We start from the raw sequence: 22,752 nt of genomic DNA, 5'->3' as shown, positions 1-22,752 counted from the left end.
AGGCTGTAAATGAGCAGGTGGGCAGGGGTTCGGGAAACAGGAGTACATTGAACGAATTAAAAAAAAACAGGATAGGGGTGCTTGCGTGAGTTAGTCGGGTGAGGGTCCCATTTCGGCTCAGGTCATGATCTCAAGTGTGGGTTCCAGCCCCGCGCTGGTCTCTGTGCTGACAGCTCGGAGCCTGGAGCCTGCTTTTGAGTCTGTGTCTCCCTCTTTCTCTGCCCCACCCCTGCTTATGCTCTGTCTCTCAGAAAATAAAACGTTAAAACACACACACACACACACACACACACACACACACGGGCAAGATAAAGGGCAAGTGATGAGGCAAAGGCCCCAAAGGAGGCAGGAGTGTGTCTCAGGTGCTGCAGGAACGTGTGCGAAAGGACAAGGGAGGAATTAGTTGGGACGGAGAAGTGTGTGTTTCGGGGAGACCTGCTGAAAATTGAGGGCTCCCCTCCCAGCTTAAGGGGCCTGGAGCAGAGAGGCTTGAGGGAAGAAGGCGAGGTCAGGGTCCAGGGACTTGAGACAGTCTGTCTGGGCCTGGAGTCAAGCACCCTAGGCGCCCGGTGAAATTAGGGAACACGACTCGCCCCGCCCCCCAGCCCACCAGGTGCCACTCCCAGCCCCCCAGGCCCCACCTGTATCCCACTGTCCCAGAGGAGGCCATAGGGTCAGGGCCAGGAGTGACCTCACTTGGAGCTGTCACCACAGCTGTGCTGGGACAGCAGAGGATCTGAGGTGCCCAGAGTCGGCCTCTGCACCAAGGTGTGACCCACCAGTGGGGGATGTTGGTGCCAGGGCCAGCTTCCAGGGCCCCAAGCTCAGAAAGGCCCCACGCTTGGTTTACTGCTCTCCTGTTCGTTGAAATTCCTAACAACTCTGAACAAGTTCTTGTAGCCCGTCCTGCCTGGTGTGGAGCACACAGAGGCTCCGGGATGGCCTGTTTCCATGGCTGGGGACAAGGACAGAGAGACAGGACTGCCCTCAGCTTGCATTTCCCCCAGGGTCGCCCACCTACAGGGAGGAATCCCTGCTATCAGCTGGAAGAGGCCAGAACAACTTCCTCTGCCCAGTCATCTCCTCCAGGGGGGTCTCTGGGACCACTCTGGACCCTCCCGGATTGCAGATCCCTGGCTTATGTCCCTCCGGGTTGTCCACTGTATTTTTAGCGCTGACTTGTCTTATTCATAGAGGCTCCACGGAGCTAGGGCGTAAGTTCTGTGCGTCCCTGCAGCCCCCATCCTGGAGTGTCGCATGAAACGTCCTGAAAAATATTCGAGTGAATCATATGTGCATGTAAAACAAGAATCATTTCAGCTTTTAATACATGTTGCTGTATCCCAACTCACCCTGGCTCAATAAACATGCTGATCGTCGCTGACTCTAACTCACTAGACCCCTGCGGGCACGCAGAGGACCACCCCCCCCTCCCCCCGGGCCGGCAGGGCCGGCGGGGACACGACCCTGCTCACTCAGGCTCGCGTGCGCGCCCCGCCCCAAGTCTTCCCCGCCCGCCCGGCGCCGCGGGGCGCGGCCGGGACTACGCTTCCCGGCAGGCCCCGCGCGCCCGGGGCGGGGCGGGGCTGCGGCTGGGGCGTGGCTGCGGCGGACTAGGGGCGGAGCCGCTTACAAAGCCCGGGGGCGGGCGCCGGGGCGCAGAGTGCCCGCAGCGCCGGCAGGAGCGGAGCGCAGCGCAGCGCAGCGCGGCGAGGCGCACTCGGTGGGAGCGGCCCGCCAGCGGACGGGCCCGGCGGCTGGACCGGTGCCGCTGCTGTCCTGCTCGCTCTCCGCCGCCGCCCATGAGCGCGGCGCCGCGCGGCCCGGGTCCGTAGGCGGCGGGGCGCCCCCCCCCATGCTGCTGCAGCCCGCGCCGTGCGCCCCGAGCGCGGGCTTCCCGCGGCCCCCGGCCGCCTCCAGCGCCATGCACGGCTCGCAGAAGGACACCACGTTCACCAAGATCTTCGTGGGCGGCCTGCCCTACCACACCACCGACGCCTCGCTCAGGAAGTATTTCGAGGGCTTCGGGGACATCGAGGAGGCCGTGGTCATCACCGACCGCCAGACGGGCAAGTCTCGCGGCTACGGCTTCGTAAGTGGCCCCGCGGCCGGGCGCGCACCCCGCCCCGCACTTACCGCGCCGGGGGCGCCGAGTCCACCGGCGGGCGCACGCCCAGCTGCCCCGGCACCTGCTGCCCCCTCCTGGGCTCGGGGGCGGAGGTTCACGCTCCAGCCCGTCCCGCCGCCGCCGCTACTCGGCCGCGGCTCCCTGCCCCCACCCCACTCCTTGGTTAAAAGGGAGAGCCGCTGTGTTCAATTAGCGCTTCGGAGTTTGTGGCGAGATTCTGGGGACAGTCGGCTTACTCCCAGGACTTCCTGGAGCAACAAGCGAGCAGAAGGGGCTTCACCTCAGGGCGCTTTGGAGGCCTTTAGCACCCCCTCCTCTCCAGGATTTTACAAGAGTTCCTTTAAACGCCCAGAACAAACGGCTTAAGTAAAAAAAGAAAAAAAAAAAACGGTTTGAAGGCACGTCTCCTACTTTCCTTCTAACCGGTGTCCCCCAACCCCTCCCACGAGGAAATTCGCACCCCCACAGGCAGGCAGGACAAGCTCGGGGCCCCTGCCTTCCTTGGGGAGGAAAGGGGGAAGTTCCTTGTCTCCCCTGGGGATCATTTCTGTCGGTAAAACTAGGTTTCCCAGCACATGAACTTGGATGGAGGAACTGGAATCCAGGGGCACCTTTGCAGGAGGGCCCCATGGTGGGGGTGGGGGGTGGGGACTGGGTCAGAGGTTCTGAATAACTGGCCCCCCAGGGAGGGGGAAATGAGTGCCTCTTGCCAGAGCAGAGGGCTCTGCTCCTCCCACCGGTAAGGGAAACCCCTGATGCATCTGTGTTCCTCTAGGTGACCATGGCCGACCGGGCGGCGGCAGAGAGAGCTTGCAAAGACCCGAACCCCAACATCGATGGCCGCAAGGCCAACGTGAACCTGGCGTATCTGGGTGCCAAGCCGAGGAGCCTCCAGACGGGTGAGAGCCTGCGTTTTCCTTTCCTGGCTCGTCTTGATTGCTATATTCAGTGTTGGTATCTGTGGGGTGGAAACGGCCCCCCCCTTCCCCAGCCCTGCCCCAGGAGTGGCCGTCAGCTATCATGTGCTTGCAGAGCTGTCCCTGGGCAGTCATCCCCTAGCCCGGGAGCTGGACCCCGCCGTCCAGGTGCATGTGCCAGCGGGACAGGGCGAGGAGGACGCATCAGCCAGTTGTCAGCCGTCCGCCAGGGAAGGAGGAAGTTGTTCCCTGGGGCTGGCGATCAGGGGGACAGACACCCAGAGGCCGCTGTTACCCTTCTCCGTTGGCTTTCTTAGGCAGGGAGCTTCGGGATTTGTGGGAAGGTGGCCTGGGAGTGTAGAGGAAGCTAGTTATCTATCCCTTCCGATGGGGGAGGGCACGGCTGTGTGCTTCTGCTCCCTTGGGTGAGGCTGAGCCCCTGCGTGGCCTCTCGTTTCAGGCTTTGCCATTGGAGTACAGCAGCTGCACCCCACTTTGATCCAACGGACTTACGGGTGAGTGGACACTGTTGGCTGGGGAGGCCGGGGGAGTGAGCAGACCTGGCCAAGCAGGCCCCGGGCGCCCCTTGGCCCGAGGGAGTCTTTCATCCGAGGACCGCCAGCCCCACGGGATGCCCTTTGCATCTACCTTTCCGTGTTTGCGAACCGTCGCCGTCTCCGATCTTCCATAAACCTGATTGCCTTCGGAGGGCGGGGAGGCAGGGCCAGCCGGGAGGACGGAGAGAAGGCCGAGAGCGTTCCTCCGGTCCTGCCAGAGACCACGGAGGCTGCCGGAGCCTGGTTTCAAGTCTTGGCTTCCCTGTGACCAGTTGCGTGACCTCTGGCAGCCTACACAGCCGTCTGTCCCTCAGTTTCCCCAGCTCCCTCTGTGGAATGGGGATGGTAGCAGCCTCTCTGAGCTCTGTGAGCGGAGACCTCGGGAGGGGCCTGTGGGGAGGGAGGGCAGGGAACGCTCCGGAAGTGCTGCCCGTGCTCTGTGGGCCCGGCGGCTGCGTTCTTCTCAGGGTGCCGGGTGACCCGCTCTGGTGCCTGACAGATGGTGCCAGCAGGCCACTGCCATCCGGGGTCTGGTATTTAGGAAAGCTGCAGCAGGTGAGACGGGACCGGGGCCAGCTGTCCAGCCCCAGTGGGCCCGGCCTGTGGGCCTTTTGTCCGACGTGCTGTGGTTCAGCGCATCCCACCCTTGCCTGGCTTTTTTTTTTTTTTTTTTTTTAAAGTTCTAATAAGTCCCGGCAGCTGCTTGTGGAAGGACACACACACTTCAGGGGCACAAAGGAGCCTGCCATGCAGTGTGACTTCCCAGCCCCGTGATCGATGCTGGCTGTGCGTCCCAGTGCCGGCAGCGTGTCGACGGGGGTGGGGTGTGCTCCTGGGGGTGGCGAGGGCGGTGAGAACACAGACAGCCCCTTTTAGAACGTTGGTGCCTCTCAAGCTGTCAGAACCAAATCCCAGGCTCTGGATTTTGTGCTTCAAGCTGCGTGTGTGCGTGTGTGCGTGTGTGCGTGTGTCTCACGTGCATGTGTCTGCCCTAGAAAGAGGCACAGTTCGAGGAACCACCTGGCTTCCCTGGCAGGGCTGGGAGCTGGGCTCGGGTGGACCGGGCAGGTCACACAGATGGCTGAGGAGTTGTTGCGTGCCCACGATCTGGGGGTGTTCGCCCGGACACGCGGCGTCTGTGTCTGCTTGGTGGCCTTGGCGTGGATTGGCATGCGTGGGAGCCCAGCTCTCAGTCTGTTCTCCTGGGAGGGAGCCCGGGGGCGGCCGGGAGCTGGTGCTTCTGGGTTTCCTCCTCGCCCTGGCATCTGCTTCGTAAATGTCTGGAGCCGTCTGGGGAGGTATTTGGGGACATCTGCCGTCATCCGAAGTTCTTCCTGCTTGGGGTCCAGGTCACGTGAGGAGGGCGTTCCTCATCTTCCGTAGCCTTGGCGCTGTTCCCCAGGTGTGTCCCAGGCGGCCAGGGGCAGGGCCTGGAGCAGGGGCCAGCTGCACAGAACCGGGGGTGGAGGGGGGCGGGCATCAGCGGCTCTGTCCTGCTTACCATGTAGCAGCTCCTACCCCGAGCACGTTTGAGCTCTTTTCGGATCCGCCGCAGCTGCCTCCAGGACTCCGGTCACTGTCAGGACTTGGCCCCTGAGCCTGCAGACCTGGGTTCAAACCCTGGTTCTGCCACATTCCAGCCGGGTCCGCTTGGCAGAGGGCAGGTGGCGTCTTCTTCCCGAGCGTTCGGTTTCCTCGTCTGTGACTTCCCTGACGGAAATAGTGACCTCTTCACATACGGTGCCGGCACGCGGGACCGGGTGCTCTGTGCCCCTGCCCCCCATCCTCTCCTGTCCTCGCAGCGGCCTTCTGAGGTTGGGGCTGATGTTACCTTCGCTTCCTAGATGAAGAAACTGAGGCGAAGAGCGGTTAACAGTCCGTCGGGTGACCTAAGTGATGTGACTTAAACCGGGCCACTGGCTCCAAGCCCACACTCAGCCGCCGCTCTCTGGGGTGGGCGGGTAGGAAGGGTGCCCCAGCCTTTCCCCTCACGGTCCCTTGAGTGCCACCCACGTGAGGGTGGTTGGGGGTCGGCGCAGATCTTACCGCCGTGCGTTCCCGACTTCAGGTGACCGTGTCTTGTAACTAAATCTCTGGCTGGCATCTAATACCTGTGACGACGAAGAGGCCTCGGGCTCTTCTTGTTGGTTGCCAGGGGGCAGAGACCCAGGCGGGGACAAGGGGTCAGAGGGAGCGTCCAGGTCTTCGTTGCCAGCGGCCGGTGGCCCAAAGCTTCTCAGGGTCCCGCCGCCTCCCACCAGGCCTCGCTGAGGTCCGGGGTGGCGGGAGGGGCCCCTGGGGGTGCTCTCCCAGCGAGGCAGGGCCGGGCTGGCCCCGGGTCAGCTGCCTTCCCCCAGTGCCCCTCGGTTGGGAGAGTTGGGCCGTCAGCGTCCCTTTTGTCTTTTGTCTCTGCAAACGAGAACAATCGGGCGGGAGCGCGGCTGGCCTGACTCAGCAGTCAGTGTTGTGTGCTGCGGGCTGGCAGTGAGGCTGGGCCTGCGCCGGCCGAGGGCACGGTGGGAGCCAGGGCTGGGCAGCTCGGCCTTTTCAACCAGTTAACCCCTCTCCTGCCTGGCCGAACTTCCCCTGGACTTCCTGGCTCCGATCCTATGCCTTGCACAGGTCTAAAGGTTGCACGGCCCCACCTTTGGGCAAGGCCACTGCGGAATCCTCGCCTGTGGGGCCATAAGCATCGGCGTGGGAGATTCGCCAAAGAATTTCTTAACAAGTTACACTTTTTGCTTGGATTCCCTGGCTCTCGATTTTTTGTTTTTTTTTTTAAGGGGGATGGGGTCTTTCAGGACCTAACTTGGGCTGTGCATTCCTGTCATGTAACTATGTGTGGGGCCAAGGCCTGAGGTTTGGAGAATCCTTCCTTGGCAGGTGACCAGTGACTTAACCATGAGAGGACATGACCAAGGCCATAGACCATCCAGTTGAGCATCTCTTGGCCGACCCCCCCGGGTGGGACAGTCAGCAGCCTGCAGGCAGGAAAGTTCCAAGTGGTCTGGAGAGGGCACATGTCCGGGCAGATCTTTGAGCCTTGTCTGGAAGGGACCTCCTGGTGTCAGAGGGTATATGTCCAGGGCTAGACCTAAGACCTGCCAGGGTCTGAGGTTTGTCCTGGGCCTGGCTGTACTTGGAACCTCTCCTTGGGTTATTTTTGAAGGGCCAGCTGCTTCTCTGGGCACAGCCCCCGTCCCTTTTCTTAAGGGGGCCTTGCTGGGGCCTTCACATCCATTCACCGCAAGTCCTGTTCTGTGGCCAGGGTGAGACCGGGCCCCAGGTCCCACACAGCAGGGTCATCCTTCATCCTGTGTTGGAGCCAGGATCCCAGGGTCTGCCTGGGCACATCTCCCCGGAGATGACCAGGATGGAGACCAGGATGCGGGGCTGACTTGAGCACTGAGTGGGTGCCTTTGTGCAGAGCCGGTGGGTCGGGGGCCCGGCCCACAGAGAGACTTGTATTTGTCAGGGACCCAGCTCCTAGCAGCCCTCCGACAAGGCCTGTTGCCCGAGCTGCCCGTGCAGGCACCGGGTGAGGAGAAACTTGTCTGAGCTCACGCAGTGTGGGGCCGGGGGCCCGATTTGGTGGCTCCAGTACTCTCCTTCCTTCCACGAGGCCCCAATACCTCTCTCTGGCCAGCTCTTGAACAAATCCGAGCCAGACACCCCAGGACTGACACCCACTATGGGACCCTCTTGGGGCGGTACGTGCCTTGTGGGTCCAGGGACGCCTACGCTCTCTGGGCAGGCCCCCGCTGTCCCCGCCATCACCAGGCCCCAGGTGTGTGCACGCCGAGGGGCCCGAGCCCAGTACCTGGGTCACCAGGGTCGGGGGTGGGGGTGGGGGGGGCGGTTTCCATGGGGACCGCAGCCGTGGGAAGGCCATCAGACGACACACTGGGACACACCCCCAAAAAACGCCGAAACCTGACCAGGACCTCCAGCCTGGTTAATAGCACCGTGCCAGCATCAGGTGCCTGGTTTTGGTCGCACGCTGGGTTGTGTAAGACGTCACCCACTGGGGGACGCGGCAGGAGGGCACCCAGGACCTCCCTGTGCTGTTTTTGCAACTCCTCGGGATTCTCCCGCTGTTTCCTGATACGAAGTAGATTAAAGGCTGGGCGGGGCAGGGGTGGTGAGTCGCAGAGCTTGGCTTCGGGGGCTGGGGGGGGGGCGGGCGTGGGATCAGCACCTTTGGGGGGGGCACAGCAGGAAGTGAGGTCAGAGCGGGAGGCCGTGGGGGCTGGGAGGAAGCTGGTGCCTGCTCCCCGCTGTGGCGTCACGTGGCTTGTTTTTACTTTCAGGGTGCCTGGGGTGGCCCTGCTCCCCACACCGTAGCTTCCTGTTTGGCACTGGAGCGAGGCGTGGGCCGGCGTGTGGCCCTCCCGGTGGGCCGCCCGTGCACACCTGTTGTTTGTCCCCGTCTGCCGTAACAGAAACCAGCCTCCGGGGTGGCTCTTGGGTTCCTCTCAAGGATGAGCTCCTCGCTCCGGCCCGCTGCCCTGGCAGCCTGAGGGCCGGAGAGCCTCGTCCAGAAGCCCGGAGCCGAGGGACAGAGGCCTGGCCACAGACGGGCCTGCGGGTGTCTGAACCACCCCCAAGGGTGTGCCCTGGGGCGGGAGGAGCAGGGGGAACGGGGCGGGAGGGCTCCCGGGTGGCCCAGCCGGCCCCCTCGCGTTGCCGTGGCCAGAGCACTGGGCCGAGAGCCCGGAGGCGCTTTTCCGTGGCCTGTGTGTGTGTGTGATCCCTTGTCGTCGTGACTTCTCCTCCTTGAGCCTCAGTTTCCCCACCTCCCATGTGAACGCGACGAGGGCTCAGCAGAGCATTCGTGCTCCCGACCCTTCCCACGTGGGTGGAAGCAGGAAGCTGGGCATTCGTTCGGCCCGTTTGTTCAGCAGATGTTTGCCAGCTCTGTGGCAGGCCGCGCACGCCGTCCCGGATCGTAGCTGCAGAGTGGCCTGCAGCCTGGCGGCAGCATGGGCAGGCCCGGTGGCGGTAGGCGCTGTGGGGGGAGGGGCCGCCGGGCCGGGGACGCCAGCGTGAGCCGGGGGAGGAAGTGGGGGGGTTGGGGGGCCCAGGGGCGCATTTAGATCGTATTCCGAGTGACGCGGGACTGAGGTGGGCCCTGCGTGGCTGAGGGCCGGGTCACTGGTGTCTTTGCAGCATCCCCTTGGCTGCTGTGTGGCCCGTGCGGTGGAGGCCGTGGTCCCCACGCAGCTGGGGTGGCCGCTGGCTCGGGCCAGGGTGAGCAGCTGTGGGATCCCGAATACGATACATTTTAAAGAATGTGTGACGGAGGAGCCTGAGAAGATTCCAGAGGTTTGGGCTGAGCACGTGGAAGGCCGGATAGGCCTGGAGGAGAGGGCGCAGGTGTGGGTCGAGGTTTGGACAAGTTCGGGGGAGGCCTGGCAGCGTCCCACCGAGGCACGTCTTACCTGCTTTGTGCCGCCGCCCCACTCCTGCCTGCTGTCTGGCGGCCCCAGGGAGCATTCACGTCCCCCCTCCGGGGATTCCCAGCCCCGGACCTGCTTTTCTGCCTGCGCTGGCGTCCCACTCCGCGCCCCTTCCTTCCAGAAGCCTGCAGTTGCGCCCCCGGTGGCTGCCTGGGTCCCCAGCACGGCTGGCGAAAACCTCCAGGGAGCAGAAAAAGTGAAACGGGCTCATTTGCCTTTTTTGTTCTTACTTTTGGGGGTGGCTTTGCTTTCAGAAAATGAGTCCCCCGAGGCTGTAGTGATTCCTTTTAGCGGAGTTTTGCTTTGAGTGTGTGCAGCAGTCAGCCGCCTCTCCAACTGGGCCACTCAGGCTCCCGAGACCTCTGTCTCCTGAAGGGGCCTCTGGGAACGCAGCAGAGGCCCTGTTGGGCTCTGTGGCTGGCACCGTTAGTTTACAGATGGGGAAACTGAGGCCAGAGAGGGCTGAGGGACTTGGACAGGCATGGCCAGGGTCCAGACTCAGGGCTCTTGCCCCTGAACCTCCGCTGGGCCAAGTCCGCTGGGGTGCCCTTGGCCGTGCCTTGGGTCCCGGCAGACTTCGCGGCTCCCCCATGTGCCGTCAGGAAGCCACGAGCCCCCGGTCCTGCAGGTCATGGTCACGCCTGGTCGGAGCAAGCCTGGTGAGCATCGGGCCACCTGACCTTTAGGTTCTGACCGTGGGCCCAGCTGTCCTGCTGGCTGGTCCGGTTTTCCCTCCAGGGTTCCTGGTCTGCTCTCCCTGGGGCTGGGGCCAGGTGGCCGTGAGAGGGAGGACCTTCTGTGCGTCCCGGCCGGCTTGGGGGCTCTCCCTTGTCGTCCCTCAGGCCCGAGGAGGTCATTGGTGCTGCCACGCTCTCTCGGGCGCGCAGAGCGTTAAATCCTCACGCAGCCCTAGCGGTGAGGGTGACCTCACTCACCCGACAGAGGCAGCGCTGACACAGCCCGGCACCTGGCGAGGACCAGAGCCAGCCTTGAACCGAGCCGCCAGGTTCCGCCCCCCCCCACTTGCGAGCAGGGCCCCGTCCGGCAATAGCTGTTTCCAGCTGGGCTGCTTCCTTTGCCTTCTAAAGGGCTGCAGCTTCTATCCCAGGACCCAGGCAGCATGCCCAAGGGAGGCTCCTTTGCTCTCCGGGTGCCGGCGATCCCGCGGCCTGCCCGAGGCCCTCCGCACTCGACAGATGGTGTGCCAGGTGCTCGGGACCCGGCGGTCGGCACCAAGTGCCCGCCCTCGGGAGGCTTACATTTTCATCGAGAAAACAGAACGGAAAGTAAATGACGGGTCTCAGGTCGTAAGAAGGAAATAAAGCCGGGGGTGGGTGGGATGTGGTGGCGTTGACCTGGGGGTTGGTCGGGGAAGGCCTCTGAGGAGGTGAGGCTGGAGGTTGGGGAAGAAGCCTGCACGCAGAGGGAATAGCCGCTGTAAGGGCCCGTTGCTGGAGGTGCCCGTTGCGTCCGGGGAGCAGGGTGGTGAGAGTAGGGACAGTGGGTAGAGAGGAGTTGCAGGGGGAGTTGAGGCTTGGCTGTGTGGGAAGCCATAGGGGGAGCGGTGTGGTTCTGGGGAGGGTGGAGGCCGCTGGAGGGTTCTGATCCTGGGGGTGGGCTGGTCTCTTGGTTTTGTTTTGTTTTGTTTTTTTTTAAGTTTACGTATTTTGGGAAGGAGAGAGAGAGCGAGAGAGCGCAGAGCCTGACACAGGGCTCGACCTCTGAAACCAGGAGATCACGACCTGAGCCAGGATCAAGAGTCAGACACTTAGCCAAGGAGCCCCGTCTTGGATGTTTTTAAGATGACCCTCTGGTCACCGGATGGGGGCAGAAGCAGGCACAGAGGACCTGCTTCGACGGGGTGTGGTAGATGGAGGCTTGACTGACCGGGGGAGGTGGGCGGGGTGTGGAGAACAGACACAGTTGGGGGACTGGGAGGGGGGGAGCGGGGGGGGGCCTGGGCCGCAGCAGAGGGAGAGTGGGCAGGACCGTCCTCCCGGGGGCTCCTGCCCTGGTGACAGACCAGCCTTCGCCCGCAGAGTGTTGTGCGGCCTGTGGCCTTTTCAGAGGTCTGAAGGTCGAGCACGCGGAGGCTGGTGGCGCCCCAGCCTTTCTGGGGAGGGGGTGGGGTGGCAAGGAACGCGCGGGGCACGCGGGCCCTGCCCCCGTTGCCCCCTGGCCAGGGCCTCCTGTTCCTGCCGTGTGTGCGGGCCTGGGGAGGGGGGCGCCGGGCTGCGCTCAGGCAGGTTTGGCTGGGCTTGCTTTCTCCCCCGGCAGCTCAGTGGGGTCCCCGTGGGCGCATGTGCACACACCCCTGCAGCTCTGCCCCTCCGTCCCCACCCGGCCTCCTTCCCGGCGCCCGCCGGGCCGGGACATCGGGCCCCGAGGGCGGTCAAGAGCCGAGCGCGCGTGCCCTTCGCTTTGTAGTCTGCCCCGCGGCAGGGTCCGCACGTGAGGGGTGTGACTCTGGAGGAGTCTCCACGGTGGGCCGTCCCGTGCCTTGTGGGGGATTGGCGGCCTCCCTGGACTCCACCCACCAGGGTGGCACCCAGAAATGTCCCAGGCGTGGCCCGGTGTCCCTCGGAGGGGCAGCGTCGCCCTGGCTGAGGTCGCCGTTCTGGCGGGGGGTTCTGGTCCTCCCTGTAGGCCCTGAGGTCAGCCTCTGCAAATCCACATGCAGAGCCGAGGGGCGGCCGTGCTGGAGGGAAACTGCCTGGGGCGCGTGCCCTGCCTCCTAGGGCTTTGTGGCTCCCTCTGACTCTTGGCCCCACTGTGTGGCAGGACCCCCCCCCCCCCGTTCCTTCTTTTCCTTTTGATCGCAGTCTGGGGTGCACACACCTGTTGGGGGTCCAGTCTCTGTGGATCCACTGAGCAGCTTGGATGCTGGGCCTTGGACTGGGACTGCCCTGCCACCTGGATGGCCTCTTGAGACCCAAGCTGGCCCCCAACGGGGGCCCCCGGTCACAGGCTCCAGCCAGCAGCCAGTCCTTGTGGGCTCAGGTAGCAGGCAGCGTATGGACAAGGAGGCAAGACTCTGCCACTGCGGGTGACACAGTACCTCTTGTGGCTTTAAAATGCGTTGTGGGTGATCTCGGACTTTTTGCATAGAGTGGGGGCGGGGCAGAGCGCTCAAGGGAAGCAGGTGAGTGGACGCAGGTGGGCGGTATCCTGGGGTGTCAGGGACCGGGTGTCTCCCTTCCTCCCCAGCCTGAGACAGTTACTCCCTCACCCGTGGAGGCTGGGACAGAGATCTGGTCCTGACAGCGGAGAGTGCAGAACCTGATAGATGTGACCACTGCCTCATCCGGCTGGACCTTGGGGAAATACGGCCAGAGCCCTGTTTGTCTGTCTTACCTACTTACGTGTGTATTTATTAAGTTTATTTTGAGAGAGAGGACACGCGCTCGAGAGCGGGGAGGGGCAGAGAGAGGGAGAGGATTCCAAGCAGGCTCCGCACTCTGACCCGGGGTCTCAGTCTCACGAACCGTGAGATCACGATCTGAGCCGAAGTCAAGAGTCAGACGCTCAATCGACTGAGCCACCCAGGCGCCCGAAACCTGTCATTTTTGCGGCCCTGGATCCTTCTGCTGTGTGGACAGGGTGAGGCCCGGGTCTAGGCAGTGGCTCTGAGTGTGGGTGTGTATCAGGATCCCTGGGGGCCTGTCACCCCTTCTGACCCCTCTGTCTGCAGGGGATCTGCCTTTTTGGCAAATGCTTCGGGGGTGTCTAAGGCAGGGGCGTCCCTGCCCATGTTTGGAGAAGTTCTGGGCTGCAGGCTTCCAGAGCCTCAAAGTGAGAGATGTTCCCGAGGCTCCAGGAGCCGGGTGGGGGCTCTCGTGGTGCCAGGGACGTCCCGGTGGGTGCTGCACCAAGGCACGCTTCATCGTGCCCCCGTTTTGCTCCTTTCCCGGGCAGCGTCCTGACTGCGGGAGCCCCTTGACCTTCTCAGCGGAGAACCTGTTCCCCGTGAGCTGTTGTTCCATCAACACGCTGTGTGCCCGGCTCGTTCCAGAGCTAGGCCTCGGGCGAGGCCCTGGGGGTGGGGGCAGAGCCCTCCCCATGGCTCACAGGAGATGCAGGGGAGGTGAGGGCTCACTGGCAGGTACAGACCCGGGTAGGGATGGCCTTGAGCGTCGGAGGTGCTGCAGGGCACGGCTGGGACGGGACAGCAGCTGAGGTGGGACAGCAGCCCCCAGGGATGTGGTCTCAAAGCAACAGCCTGGCACCCTTGCCCGGCTCCTCCCGCGTACACGCTGGCTCCAGCCTCAGTCTTTGCCTTGGCTGGTCCCCCACAGCCAGCTCTGTCTTACCCTCGGGGCTCAGGGCAGCTGCTCTCTCCTCCGAGAAGCCTACCCTGATCACTCCCCGCAGTCCCGCCTCCGGGTCATTGGTTGGTATGTTTGTGTGTCTGTCCGCCCCGCTGGAATCTGAGCTGCGGGGGCCGTATCCTGGCCCCGGCAGACGGGAGATCGCTGTTGCCCTTTTCAGGAGACCGAGCAGGATTCGAACCCAGGCCTGGCTCTGTTCAAGGCTCTGGTTTCCATGGGGGGAGGAAGGAGGTGGTCGGCGGAGGCTCCTGGAATGGGGGCGGTGGAGGGCGATGGGCGCTGTGGCCCGGAGCCAGAGCACGGGGATCCCGGCGGAAGCTGCCCGGGCACACGCGGCAGAGGGTGGGGGTGGGGAGGCACGGCCGCCGCCGGCCTGCGTGTGTTGCTGCGGGAACACTGGGGCGCTGCCGCTGGGAGGGCGGCGGGGAGGGTGGCGCGGTCGGCGCTGGGGGCCCCGCAGGCACCGGCAGGTGTGCCCCAGACTCCCGCCCGCTTTGCTGCCAGATCGTCGCAACCCTGCGCGCCGTGCCCTCGCGGGCGGCTCACTCCGCAGCGGGATTTGTCTCTCGCAAAGGATGGGTCACCGAACATCTGAACATCTGAAACCGAACAGCTGTTTTCAGACCTTAAGTGTGTTCACAGCCGTGTGCAGACGCGCGCTCTGCCTGACCCAGAACTTGTCCATCAGCCCGAGAGGAGCCCCGCGAGCGCTCACGCCCGGCCCGGCCCCGCCCCCTGCCGGAGCCCCTGGCGCTTCGCCCCAGCTTCCTCCGGGTTTGCCCGTCGTTTCCTGTCGGGGGAGTGGCCTTCTGGGTCTGGCGTCCTTTGCCCAGCACGTCCTCGGGGCTCATCCACGCCGTGGCCCGTGTCAGTCCCCGTCGCCGCGTGGCGAGACCCCCTTGGTTTGTCCCACCGTGGGGGGCGCTTGGCCCCCGTGAATATCGCCCCTTCTTCCTGGTTATGCACGGGAACCCATCTGCCCTGTAACGACCCGCGGAGCCCTCCGCCGGCCCCCGGCCCCTGCCTGTGCGCTCAGGGCGTCGTGCGGTAGGACGTCTGTTCTCGGACCCGTAAAAAACGGCAGCTTCCTACGGCCCGCCTCGCCCATCCTCAGCCACCTTGGCCCGCGTGGAAATACGCATCTGGCTGCTTTAGCATCAGTGATATCGCAGCAGAAACAGCATCTTGGGTCCGCTGCTCGGTTTCCTCCCGGCAGCGTGGAGGGCAGTGGCGTGGGGTCGAGTACAATTCGCCTGGTCTCACTGCCACCGCGTGTGGTGCGTCTGGAGGGACATCGCATGCCGCTGCGGCCCCTGCAGGTGACCCTCTGGCGTTCTCGGGCTTGTCGCCGATCCTGTGGGTGCTGCCGCGGTGTCCGCCCCGGCTGAGTGTCGGAGAACGGGGCGCCCTGTTCTTTCCGAGCAGCTTCTCTTTGGAGCAGGGCCCCACCCCACAGGTGCAGGAGGGAGTTGGGTCCCGCGTGCCCCGTGCTGGTGCGAGAAGAGGCGGAGGAGAGACTGATGCCCGTGGCCGGGCCGTCTGCCCCGATGGGGCTGCCGGGTACCTGACGTGGAGCAGACAGGCCGCGAGGCCCCAAGAGGCCCAGCCACTTGCCCGGGGCCGCCCGGCGCCTGGTTGGCCGAGCGGGCCCACGCCGATACCGCCTTTCTGTGCCCCCGTCTCCCCACCCGTGACACGTGGGACTCATCCCGGGCGTGCGGTGACGGCTTTGCACATTAGCCTGCGGCATGGGACAGACGCGTGGGTCAGGAGGGTCCCCTCACTTTATCGCCGTGGGGCCTTGGCCGAGCCACTGACCCCCTGGGCTCCATTCTCTGTCGTGAAACAAGATGGTGACGTGAAGGGCAGCCTGAGCGCGCGTCCGACCAGGCACCGCGTGAAGGTGTTTCGGTTTCGGACCCGGCTCCGTGGGTGCCGGGCGTGGTCGGTGGCCTTGCTCCCAGGGCTTCTCCTCCTCTTTGTCTTCACTGCTGTCCTTCGTGCCTCACTCCTGCAGTCCTCACTCGGTGAGGCTCGCCGAGCTGCCGTGGGCCGGGCTCTGGGCTGTCGGTGCCCAGGGCAAAGCTCCGGAGCTGGGGAGGAGGACGGGACAGCGCAGCGTGTCCCCCGGTGGTGGCGGCTTGCTGGGGAGACGAACAGGGAGGCGGAGGGCCGGGGTGTGACCTGGCAGTCACACGGGGACCTGAGCTCAGAAGGCCCACGCTAGACTTGATGCTCTGCTGTCACCGTCTGAAACTTCTAAATCCTTTTTAAACCTGGGCCCCCCAAATCACTGGCCCTGTGGGGGGCCTCGTGGGGGGATGGCTGGAGTGCAGAGCGTTGGGTTGGGCTGGGGGGGGTGCCTGGGAAGGGCTCACTGGGAAGGGGGGCTCTGGAGAGCCGGGGAACGTGTGTTACGGGCAGTGGGAACAGTCAAGGCAAACAGTCAGTGCAAAGGCCCTGTGGTAGGAGCACGGCTGGTGTGTTCCAGGAAGATGCGTTGTTGCCATACCCATCTGACCGACGAGCGGTCCTCGGGAGTGGGGACGCAGCATCACCCAGCCCCTCCACTCCGGAGCCAGCTTTCCACCGCCCGGTCCCCTGACCCAGACCTTCTGTGTTTGGCCCCGCAGGCTGACCCCCCACTACATCTATCCACAAGCCATCGTCCAGCCCAGCGTGGTGATCCCGGCCGCCCCGGTCCCGTCGCTGTCCTCCCCCTACATCGAATACACGCCAGCCAGCCCGGCCTACGCCCAGTACCCGCCGGCCACTTTTGACCAGTACCCTTACGCCGCCTCGCCCGCCACGGCCGCCAGCTTCGTGGGCTACGGCTACCCGGCCGCCGTGCCCCAGGCCCTCTCGGCCGCGGCCCCCGCGGGCGCCACGTTCGTGCAGTACCAGCCTCCGCAGCTGCAGCCCGACAGGATGCAGTGAGGGCCGTTCCCGCCCCTGGCGTCACGGCCCCGTCGGCCACACGCCGGGCAAGCGGCCGGCCGGGCTTCGGGGTGCGCGCCCGCACACGTACCTCCGGAGACCCCGCGGGAGCCCCGCCTGACCCCGGATGGGCCGGAGACCGCTTCTCTTGAAATCCAGGACCCGCCGCGTCTTGAGGGAGGACTTCGGGGAAAAGGGACGGCCGAGCGCTCTTCGAAGACACAACCCAGACCTCGCACACACCGCCAGCCTTCCGCCTTCCCCTTCTCCTGCCCCTCCCCGCACCCCAGGCGCCCACGGCCCTGTCCCCACCGCACCTGGCCGGGGCCCTCCCCCCACCTCCCCCCCTCCCCCCTCCTCCTCCCCCCTTCCCCCTCCCCCTCCCCCACCCCTCCCCGCGGACCGGCTGCCCTTCGCCCGCTCGGAGATGCCTTACTCCGGGGAAGCCCGAGAGGGCCGCCGAAGCGGGCGGTGAGCCGTGGTGGAAGGTGCGGGGGGCCCGTCTGCCCCCCGGACTCGCACTTTCTAGACCACAGCCCACCCCACGCTGGCGACGGGGAGCCGGCCGACATCCCCTTCTGTCGGGCTGCAACGTTTTTCTTATCGTCCTTGTTTTGCTACTAAGATGATTTCAGAAGCGTATTTTTTCAACGGGAACTCCCACCACCAAGAATCCAGAACCTATTTTTGACTTTGAGAGACTCACTTTTTGGCTCCGCCCAAGGCGACGGTGGCGGTATTTCCGCGCGGCGAAGCATCTGCCGGCCCCGGGAGCCCCTCGGAGGGTGGGCGTCTCCAGGCAGGTCTCTCTGGGCGATGGGCAGCCACCAAGGGCAGGAGGGAGTGTGGCCCGAGGTGATGCTGGCCGAGGGGCCGGAGCGCACCGACCTTCCCGGCCCGCGAGTGGGCGGGGCTCCGAGTGCAGGACCACCCGGCCTTGCCCGCCCCCCTCCCTCGTGGCGTCACCTGCTGTGTACCAGCTGGGGCCCTGGGATTGAGCAGAGACACGTCCCGCCTCCTGGCGGGGGCCTCGGTCTGGGGGCGGGGTGGGGGGTGGGGCGAGAGAGGTGCCCCCAGGCGGGGGGGCTCCCGGACACAGCACCATGGGCCGTGCGGTGGCCCCCACTCAGAGGAGGGGGGAGTGAGCCGAGGGGCAGCCTCGCGGAGGAGACCCGTGGGAGGGTTTGGGGAGGGCGGGCCGCCAAGTTGGGGGGCGCTGGGGGTATTCCTTCGGACCTACCTCAGGGAAGTGGTGGCCTCAGGGGGCTGACCGACGTGGGCAAGCACTTTGCAGCGCGCCTGGTACAGAGTCAAAGCCCAGAAAATAAAGGTAGCTAATATTATAATAATATTTTTATTAGAACATTCTGATTATAAAAATAAAACTTGTTTTCTTTAAAGAAAAACTTGCTCGATAATTTTCCCGGGAGCCCGCGCCCCCCGGCCCCCCCCCCCCCCCCCCCCCCCCCCCCCGCCACGGTGATCACTTGGTGTCACAGCTTGGGAGCCGGGCATTTTAGTCAAGTGTTTGCTGAGCACCTGCCCGCACTGGCCTCTGGGCATCCAGAGTGACCGGACACACGGGGTCCTGTTACCACCCCCCTTTCCACGAACTAGGGAAGGAGCTGATGCCCCCCCCCCCTGCCCTGGGTGTCTGCTCCCCTGCAGTCTGCTTAAAACCCAGGGGAGGGCTGACTGGTTCCGCATAGGTGACGAGCTGTGTGCAGCGTCCTGGGAATGGGGTCAGGGGCCAGCGTGGTGGTTTGAGTGGTGGCTCCCCGGAACCCCGTGGGATGGGGGGACCTGTCCCCAGGAGAAGGGAAGTGCTTCTAGACGAACCTGAGTGAGGACTGCTGAGAGGAGAGAACAGCAGGTGTGTGGGCCAGCTGCCCTAGGGGATGCTGGGAGGCAGGCAGGGTGCGAGGTCAAGGAAGGGAAGTCTTGGTCTGGGGCTGAGGGGGCCCAGCCCAGGGCTAGTTCTGGCATTTCCCAGAACTCTGCTGGAGCCACAGCTCCATGCTGGAGAAATCACGGGGGACTCACGGAGGAAGCGTTCCGCCTGGAAAGAGGATGAAGTCATTCACTCCAAGAAACCTGTGCCGGTCAGAGGCAAAGCACTGAAGAGAGTCCTAAAGCAGACACGATGCTATCCCATTGGGGTTTATAATCTAGTGAGGGTGACCTAACAAGCCTACAAATGGGATAATTTTGGATACCGCTGAGCCCTGTGAAGCAGGTGTCACAGGGTGCTGGAGAATGGCTGGGTTCTAGGCAGACAGCAGCAAGTGCAAAGGCCCTGGGGTAGGATGTATGGAAAAGAAGGCCAGTGTGGCTGGACGAGACGAAGTTTAGGGTAGTGATGGAACCGGAACTGAGGAAACTGGGGAAACCCAGGGGCGGTCCTGCTCTGGCCTGCCATCTGGGGAGGGATAGCAGCGTGCACACGTGACCCGACAAGCTTAGCACGGTGTGGTCTGATCGATGCTGTCAGCGGAGAGGCCCCTGAGCCTGGGAGGGGGTGGACACCACAGCTGGGCTGCGCGGGATGGAGGGGCTCCTGGGGAGCTAGTGGGAAGGGAATGGGCACCCTGGTGAGGGGGCCGGTTTGAGCTAAGGCTTGGAGGTCTCGGGTGGGGCCTCCTTTGGGCCGGATGCACTCCAGGCACCAGGCTTATCCTCCCCGGATCCCGCAGAGCAGAGTCGGGCCCCATAACGTGCAATCCGTCCCCATCCTGTCATCTGGCCCAGACGTCACCTCCCCCTCTGGCCAGAGATTCCAGCTGCTGTCAACTCCTCTCTCTCCCTCACCTTCACGTCTAACCCGTTGCCGGGTCCGACGTTTCCACCAGCAAAGCCTATCAGGAATCTGCCCCCAACCCAGGCACCATCCCCTCTTGTCCTGGACCCTCGCCGTGGGCCCTTGGCTGCTTCTGTCCTCGTCTTCCCGCGGTCCGTGTTCCACATGCAGCCGCAGGGGTCCCGGTCACCAAAAGAGAGGTCACGTCTCCCAGCTCAGAGCCCTCTGTGGCTCCCCTTACCCTGGGAGTAAAAGCCGGTGCTGTGAGGCCCATACTGGCCTCCTCGCTGTTCGCCGGACACACCAGTCACAGCGTACCACGGGCCCTTTGCACGTGCTGAGTCCTGCAGCTTCTACCGGCCGAGTCCCTCCTTCAGCTCTCAGCCCAAAAGTTTAAGTTCAGGGAAACTGAAGCTTGCAAGCATCACCTGATCCGGCTGGTGATGAGTGGGCATCAGAGATTTCTGGCAGGAGTTTTGGGACCGTCCATTCGGGGTGGAGTGTCTGGGGTGGTCCTGAGCCAGGAGAGGCCGGACCAGGAGGGGAACAGAGGGAGGGACGGAGACCAGTCACGGCAGTGCTCACAGGGAGTGGGGCAGGAGGAAGCGTGGTGAGCTGAGAAGTTGCTCGAGGCTGGATCTGGCCCCAGAACCCACCGACTGCTCCCCTGGTCGCCCTTGGCTTTGAAGTGAGATGGGGTCACCCCGACAGGAGGAGGGGGCTTGGCCAGGGCCACCCCCTCTGCACCATCCCTGGTGGTCCCCCAGGGGCCTCCTGGGGCCTTTTCCAGCTACTTTGACTTGGAGATTTACAAATTCCCTTTGTCTGTGGTGCGGGACCCCGGCCTCTGCCCAGGGAAGAGTCGGGGTTCCCAGGGTCGAGTCAGGTGCGATCCTGCCGGGCGTGTTGGCTTTTCTTAGGGGACCCGGGCCTTCCCCTTCCCCGGCCTGCCGGGTCTTGCTTTGCCAACACTGGCTAGGGGTCGGGGAGGTCAGCGTGGGGCTCCCAGCTCAGAGACACTTGCTGCAGCTGATAAGGGCTTGGGGGCCGGGAGGGGGTTGCGGGCGCTGCCAGGCTTATCTGGAGGGCCATCCGCTGCCAGCCCATTTCCTGTCGCTAATCAGCCGGTGGCAGCCTCGGGGACCGGCCTCGGAGCCCCGAAAACACCCTCCTGGGTCCCAGGACTGAGGCTCTGGATGGTGGCAACCGGAGGGCAGGCAGAGTTGCCAAAGTCCCAGTGGACTTCCCGCCCCAAGCGGGAAGCAGGGCGAACCGCGGTGGCGCTGGGGGGGCCGGGGCCGTGGCCGCCAGTCTCGGCCACCGTCATCGTCAGTAGTGATGGTGGGCACAGCTGCGGACGTCTGCGGGGCTGACCCGGCTCGGGCACAGCGCCAGGCGCTTCTCGCGGACGTTCCGAGGGTCCCCGTGGCCCCGGAGGTGACCTGCCCGGGAGGCGAGGGACGCGGGCCTGACGCTTTGAGAAACGGGCTCTGACCGTCCTCCGAGGGCACGGCTCCCTGTCCCTTATTAGCTGTCTCCCCCGCAGCCAGCCTGGGGCGCGGGCTCAGGGAGGGGCCCGGGGGCCCCCCGGCTCCTTCCTCGTCCCCATCGGTAAGGCCGTCCCTGGTCCCGCACGCCCAGAGGGCCGGGCACACACACGTGTACGTTTATGCACACACAGCACCCTGTTCCCTCTTCTCCCCACCCCCCAGACATACACACACACTCACGGATGCACACACACACACACACACACACACACATACGGACACGTGTACGAGACACACAGGTGCACACGTGGGCACACAAATATGTTGACTCCCAGGCACGCACACACGTGTTCACTCGCACACGTGCTGGTGACAAGCCCAGAGCCGCCACCGTGGTCTGGGGTCCATGTGAAGCGTGTCAGAAGCAGCCAGTGTGTTGAAGGGCTCACGCTTGTGACCCACCAGGGAAGAGGGAAGTAGGCACTGAGCCGGGCCTGGTGGCTCGGAGGGCGCGGGGCGGGGGCTGGGGAAGGGGGAGGCCCCAGGGGGCCTGGGGTCAGGGGTCAGGGATGGCAGGGCTGTGACCCTGGACGCCTGGCCCCCGGGGCCGGGCCCTGGCCAGCGGGGCAGAGAGAAGGGGGCAGAAAGGGCAGGGCGGGACGTGCCCAGGGCTGTGGCCGCAGACACGGGACGTCGCGGGCACCCACGTTCTCCTGGCACGCCGGAAGGCTGCCAAGGGCCACCGCCCGCCGCCCGGCTCACTTCCTCCAGCCTCGGGGGGATGAGCCCCCGGAAGCGGCCCCATGGGAGCAGGGCCGGTTGGGGCTGGGCGAGCACCCCCGCCCCCTCACCCCTGGGAGTTGGGGACGACTTGGGGTGCGTGTTCCCCGGTGGGATGGAACTCCTGTTGCCCACGTGATGATTGGCTCATAACACACGCCTCCCTCCCACCTCGTGCCCCCTCTGTGCTGCGCTTCCGGGGATCCCGTTCCCCAGGAAGCCACCGCTTGGGGGGCACCTGCCTAGACAAGCCGGGGGAGGGGGGGAGCCTAAGCCCCGCCGTGGGGATCAGCACACACTGGGCTGTGCTGGGAATCCTGTGGCCCCCTTGCTCCTCAGGGGTCCTTCCGGCGGGACCTGTTTCTCTCCTCGGCACCCGGCAGAGGCAGGGGCAGACAGCCTCCCCCAGCCAGTTCGCCTGCAGATCTCCCAGCTGTTACCCTCTGAGCTGGTGGGGGGCCGGGGCCGGGGGAGGGTGCCCAGGGAGGGAGAGGCTCAGTGTGAGCCACGCGGGCCTCAGGGAGGCACTTCCTTTACTGCTTGGGAGCCTCGTTATCCCACTTTCCAGATGAGTAAAACCGAGGGCCAAAGAGGAGAAGAGGGCTCCTCTGAGACCACTGGGTTGTTGCTCCCGCTCTGGGGGTGTAATCACGAAGGGGCGGGCTGGGTTTGGGGCCAGACGAGGTCACCTCCGTGCTACTCTGCCCCCTACACCTGGGGTGGAGGTGGGGCTTGCCCAGCCCCTGCCCTCTCTGGTCCCCAGTCTCTTGCACAGCTGAGGTGATCGCTGGGTGGCACCAGGATCCACTGCCTTCCTGGGTGAGTAGCACCTGCTTTTGTCCCTTGAGGAGCTGGACGGCCTCAGCCTGGGGCCACCCCCCAGCTCAGCTCCACGGTGCCGACAGGGTGGGCGTATTCTAGTCCCCCGGCCCCAGCGATCGGTTCCCAGGGATAGGCATGTGAGCCAGCTGGGGTCAATGCGAGTCAGTCCTGGATTGAACTCTTGGGGAAGGGAGCTCTTTCTGCTGGGAAGCCAGGCTGGGAGCAGATAAGCCTGGAGCTGTTGGGGATGGGGATGGGGAGGGACGACCTGTGCCTTATGGAGACACTGCCTGAGAAGGAAGGCAGCCCAAGGACAAGTAGAGCTGAGGACTGAAGAAGAGACAGGGTGTTGGTGACACCTTTGGGGGCCCCTTGATCCAGCTATGCCTGAAGCTAATTCCTGGGCCTTTCTGTTACAAGAGCTAATAAATTCCCCCTTTTGCATGTTAATTTTGTTCTTCTGTCCCTTGCAACGAAGACTCTGGACGTATGCAACCTCCACATACGCAATGTCCACTTAGGTCAAGGGGTGCCTGG

At 64.5% G+C, this 22,752-nt stretch overlaps 1 protein-coding gene across 1 annotated transcript; it reads left to right on the top strand.

The window, feature by feature from the left end:
- The first annotated feature begins 1,666 nt into the window (after positions 1-1,666).
- RBM38 (RNA binding motif protein 38) lies at positions 1,667-16,668 on the top strand. The gene is made up of 4 exons (XM_049650579.1): positions 1,667-2,092; positions 2,904-3,027; positions 3,506-3,560; positions 16,023-16,668. Exons 1-4 carry the CDS (start codon positions 1,856-1,858, stop codon positions 16,324-16,326), a joined length of 720 nt encoding a protein of 239 aa, XP_049506536.1. The 5' UTR covers positions 1,667-1,855; the 3' UTR covers positions 16,327-16,668.
- The last annotated feature ends 6,084 nt before the right edge of the window (positions 16,669-22,752 follow it).

The sequence above is a fragment of the Panthera uncia genome (genome assembly GCF_023721935.1).
Source record: "Panthera uncia isolate 11264 chromosome A3 unlocalized genomic scaffold, Puncia_PCG_1.0 HiC_scaffold_11, whole genome shotgun sequence".
In the NCBI taxonomy this organism is placed as follows: Eukaryota; Metazoa; Chordata; class Mammalia; order Carnivora; family Felidae; genus Panthera; species Panthera uncia.
Note: the sequence above shows the minus strand (reverse complement) of the source record. Positions and strands in the feature narration are given on the sequence as shown.

Coding starts and splice junctions, on each gene's coding strand:
- RBM38 (XM_049650579.1), top strand. CDS start 1,856: ATGCTGCTGCAGCCCGCGCCGTGCGCCCCGAGCGCGGGCTTCCCGCGG. Junction 2,093..2,903: donor AGTCTCGCGGCTACGGCTTC/GTAAGTGGCCCC, acceptor GTGTTCCTCTAG/GTGACCATGGCCGACCGGGC. Junction 3,028..3,505: donor GCCGAGGAGCCTCCAGACGG/GTGAGAGCCTGC, acceptor CTCTCGTTTCAG/GCTTTGCCATTGGAGTACAG.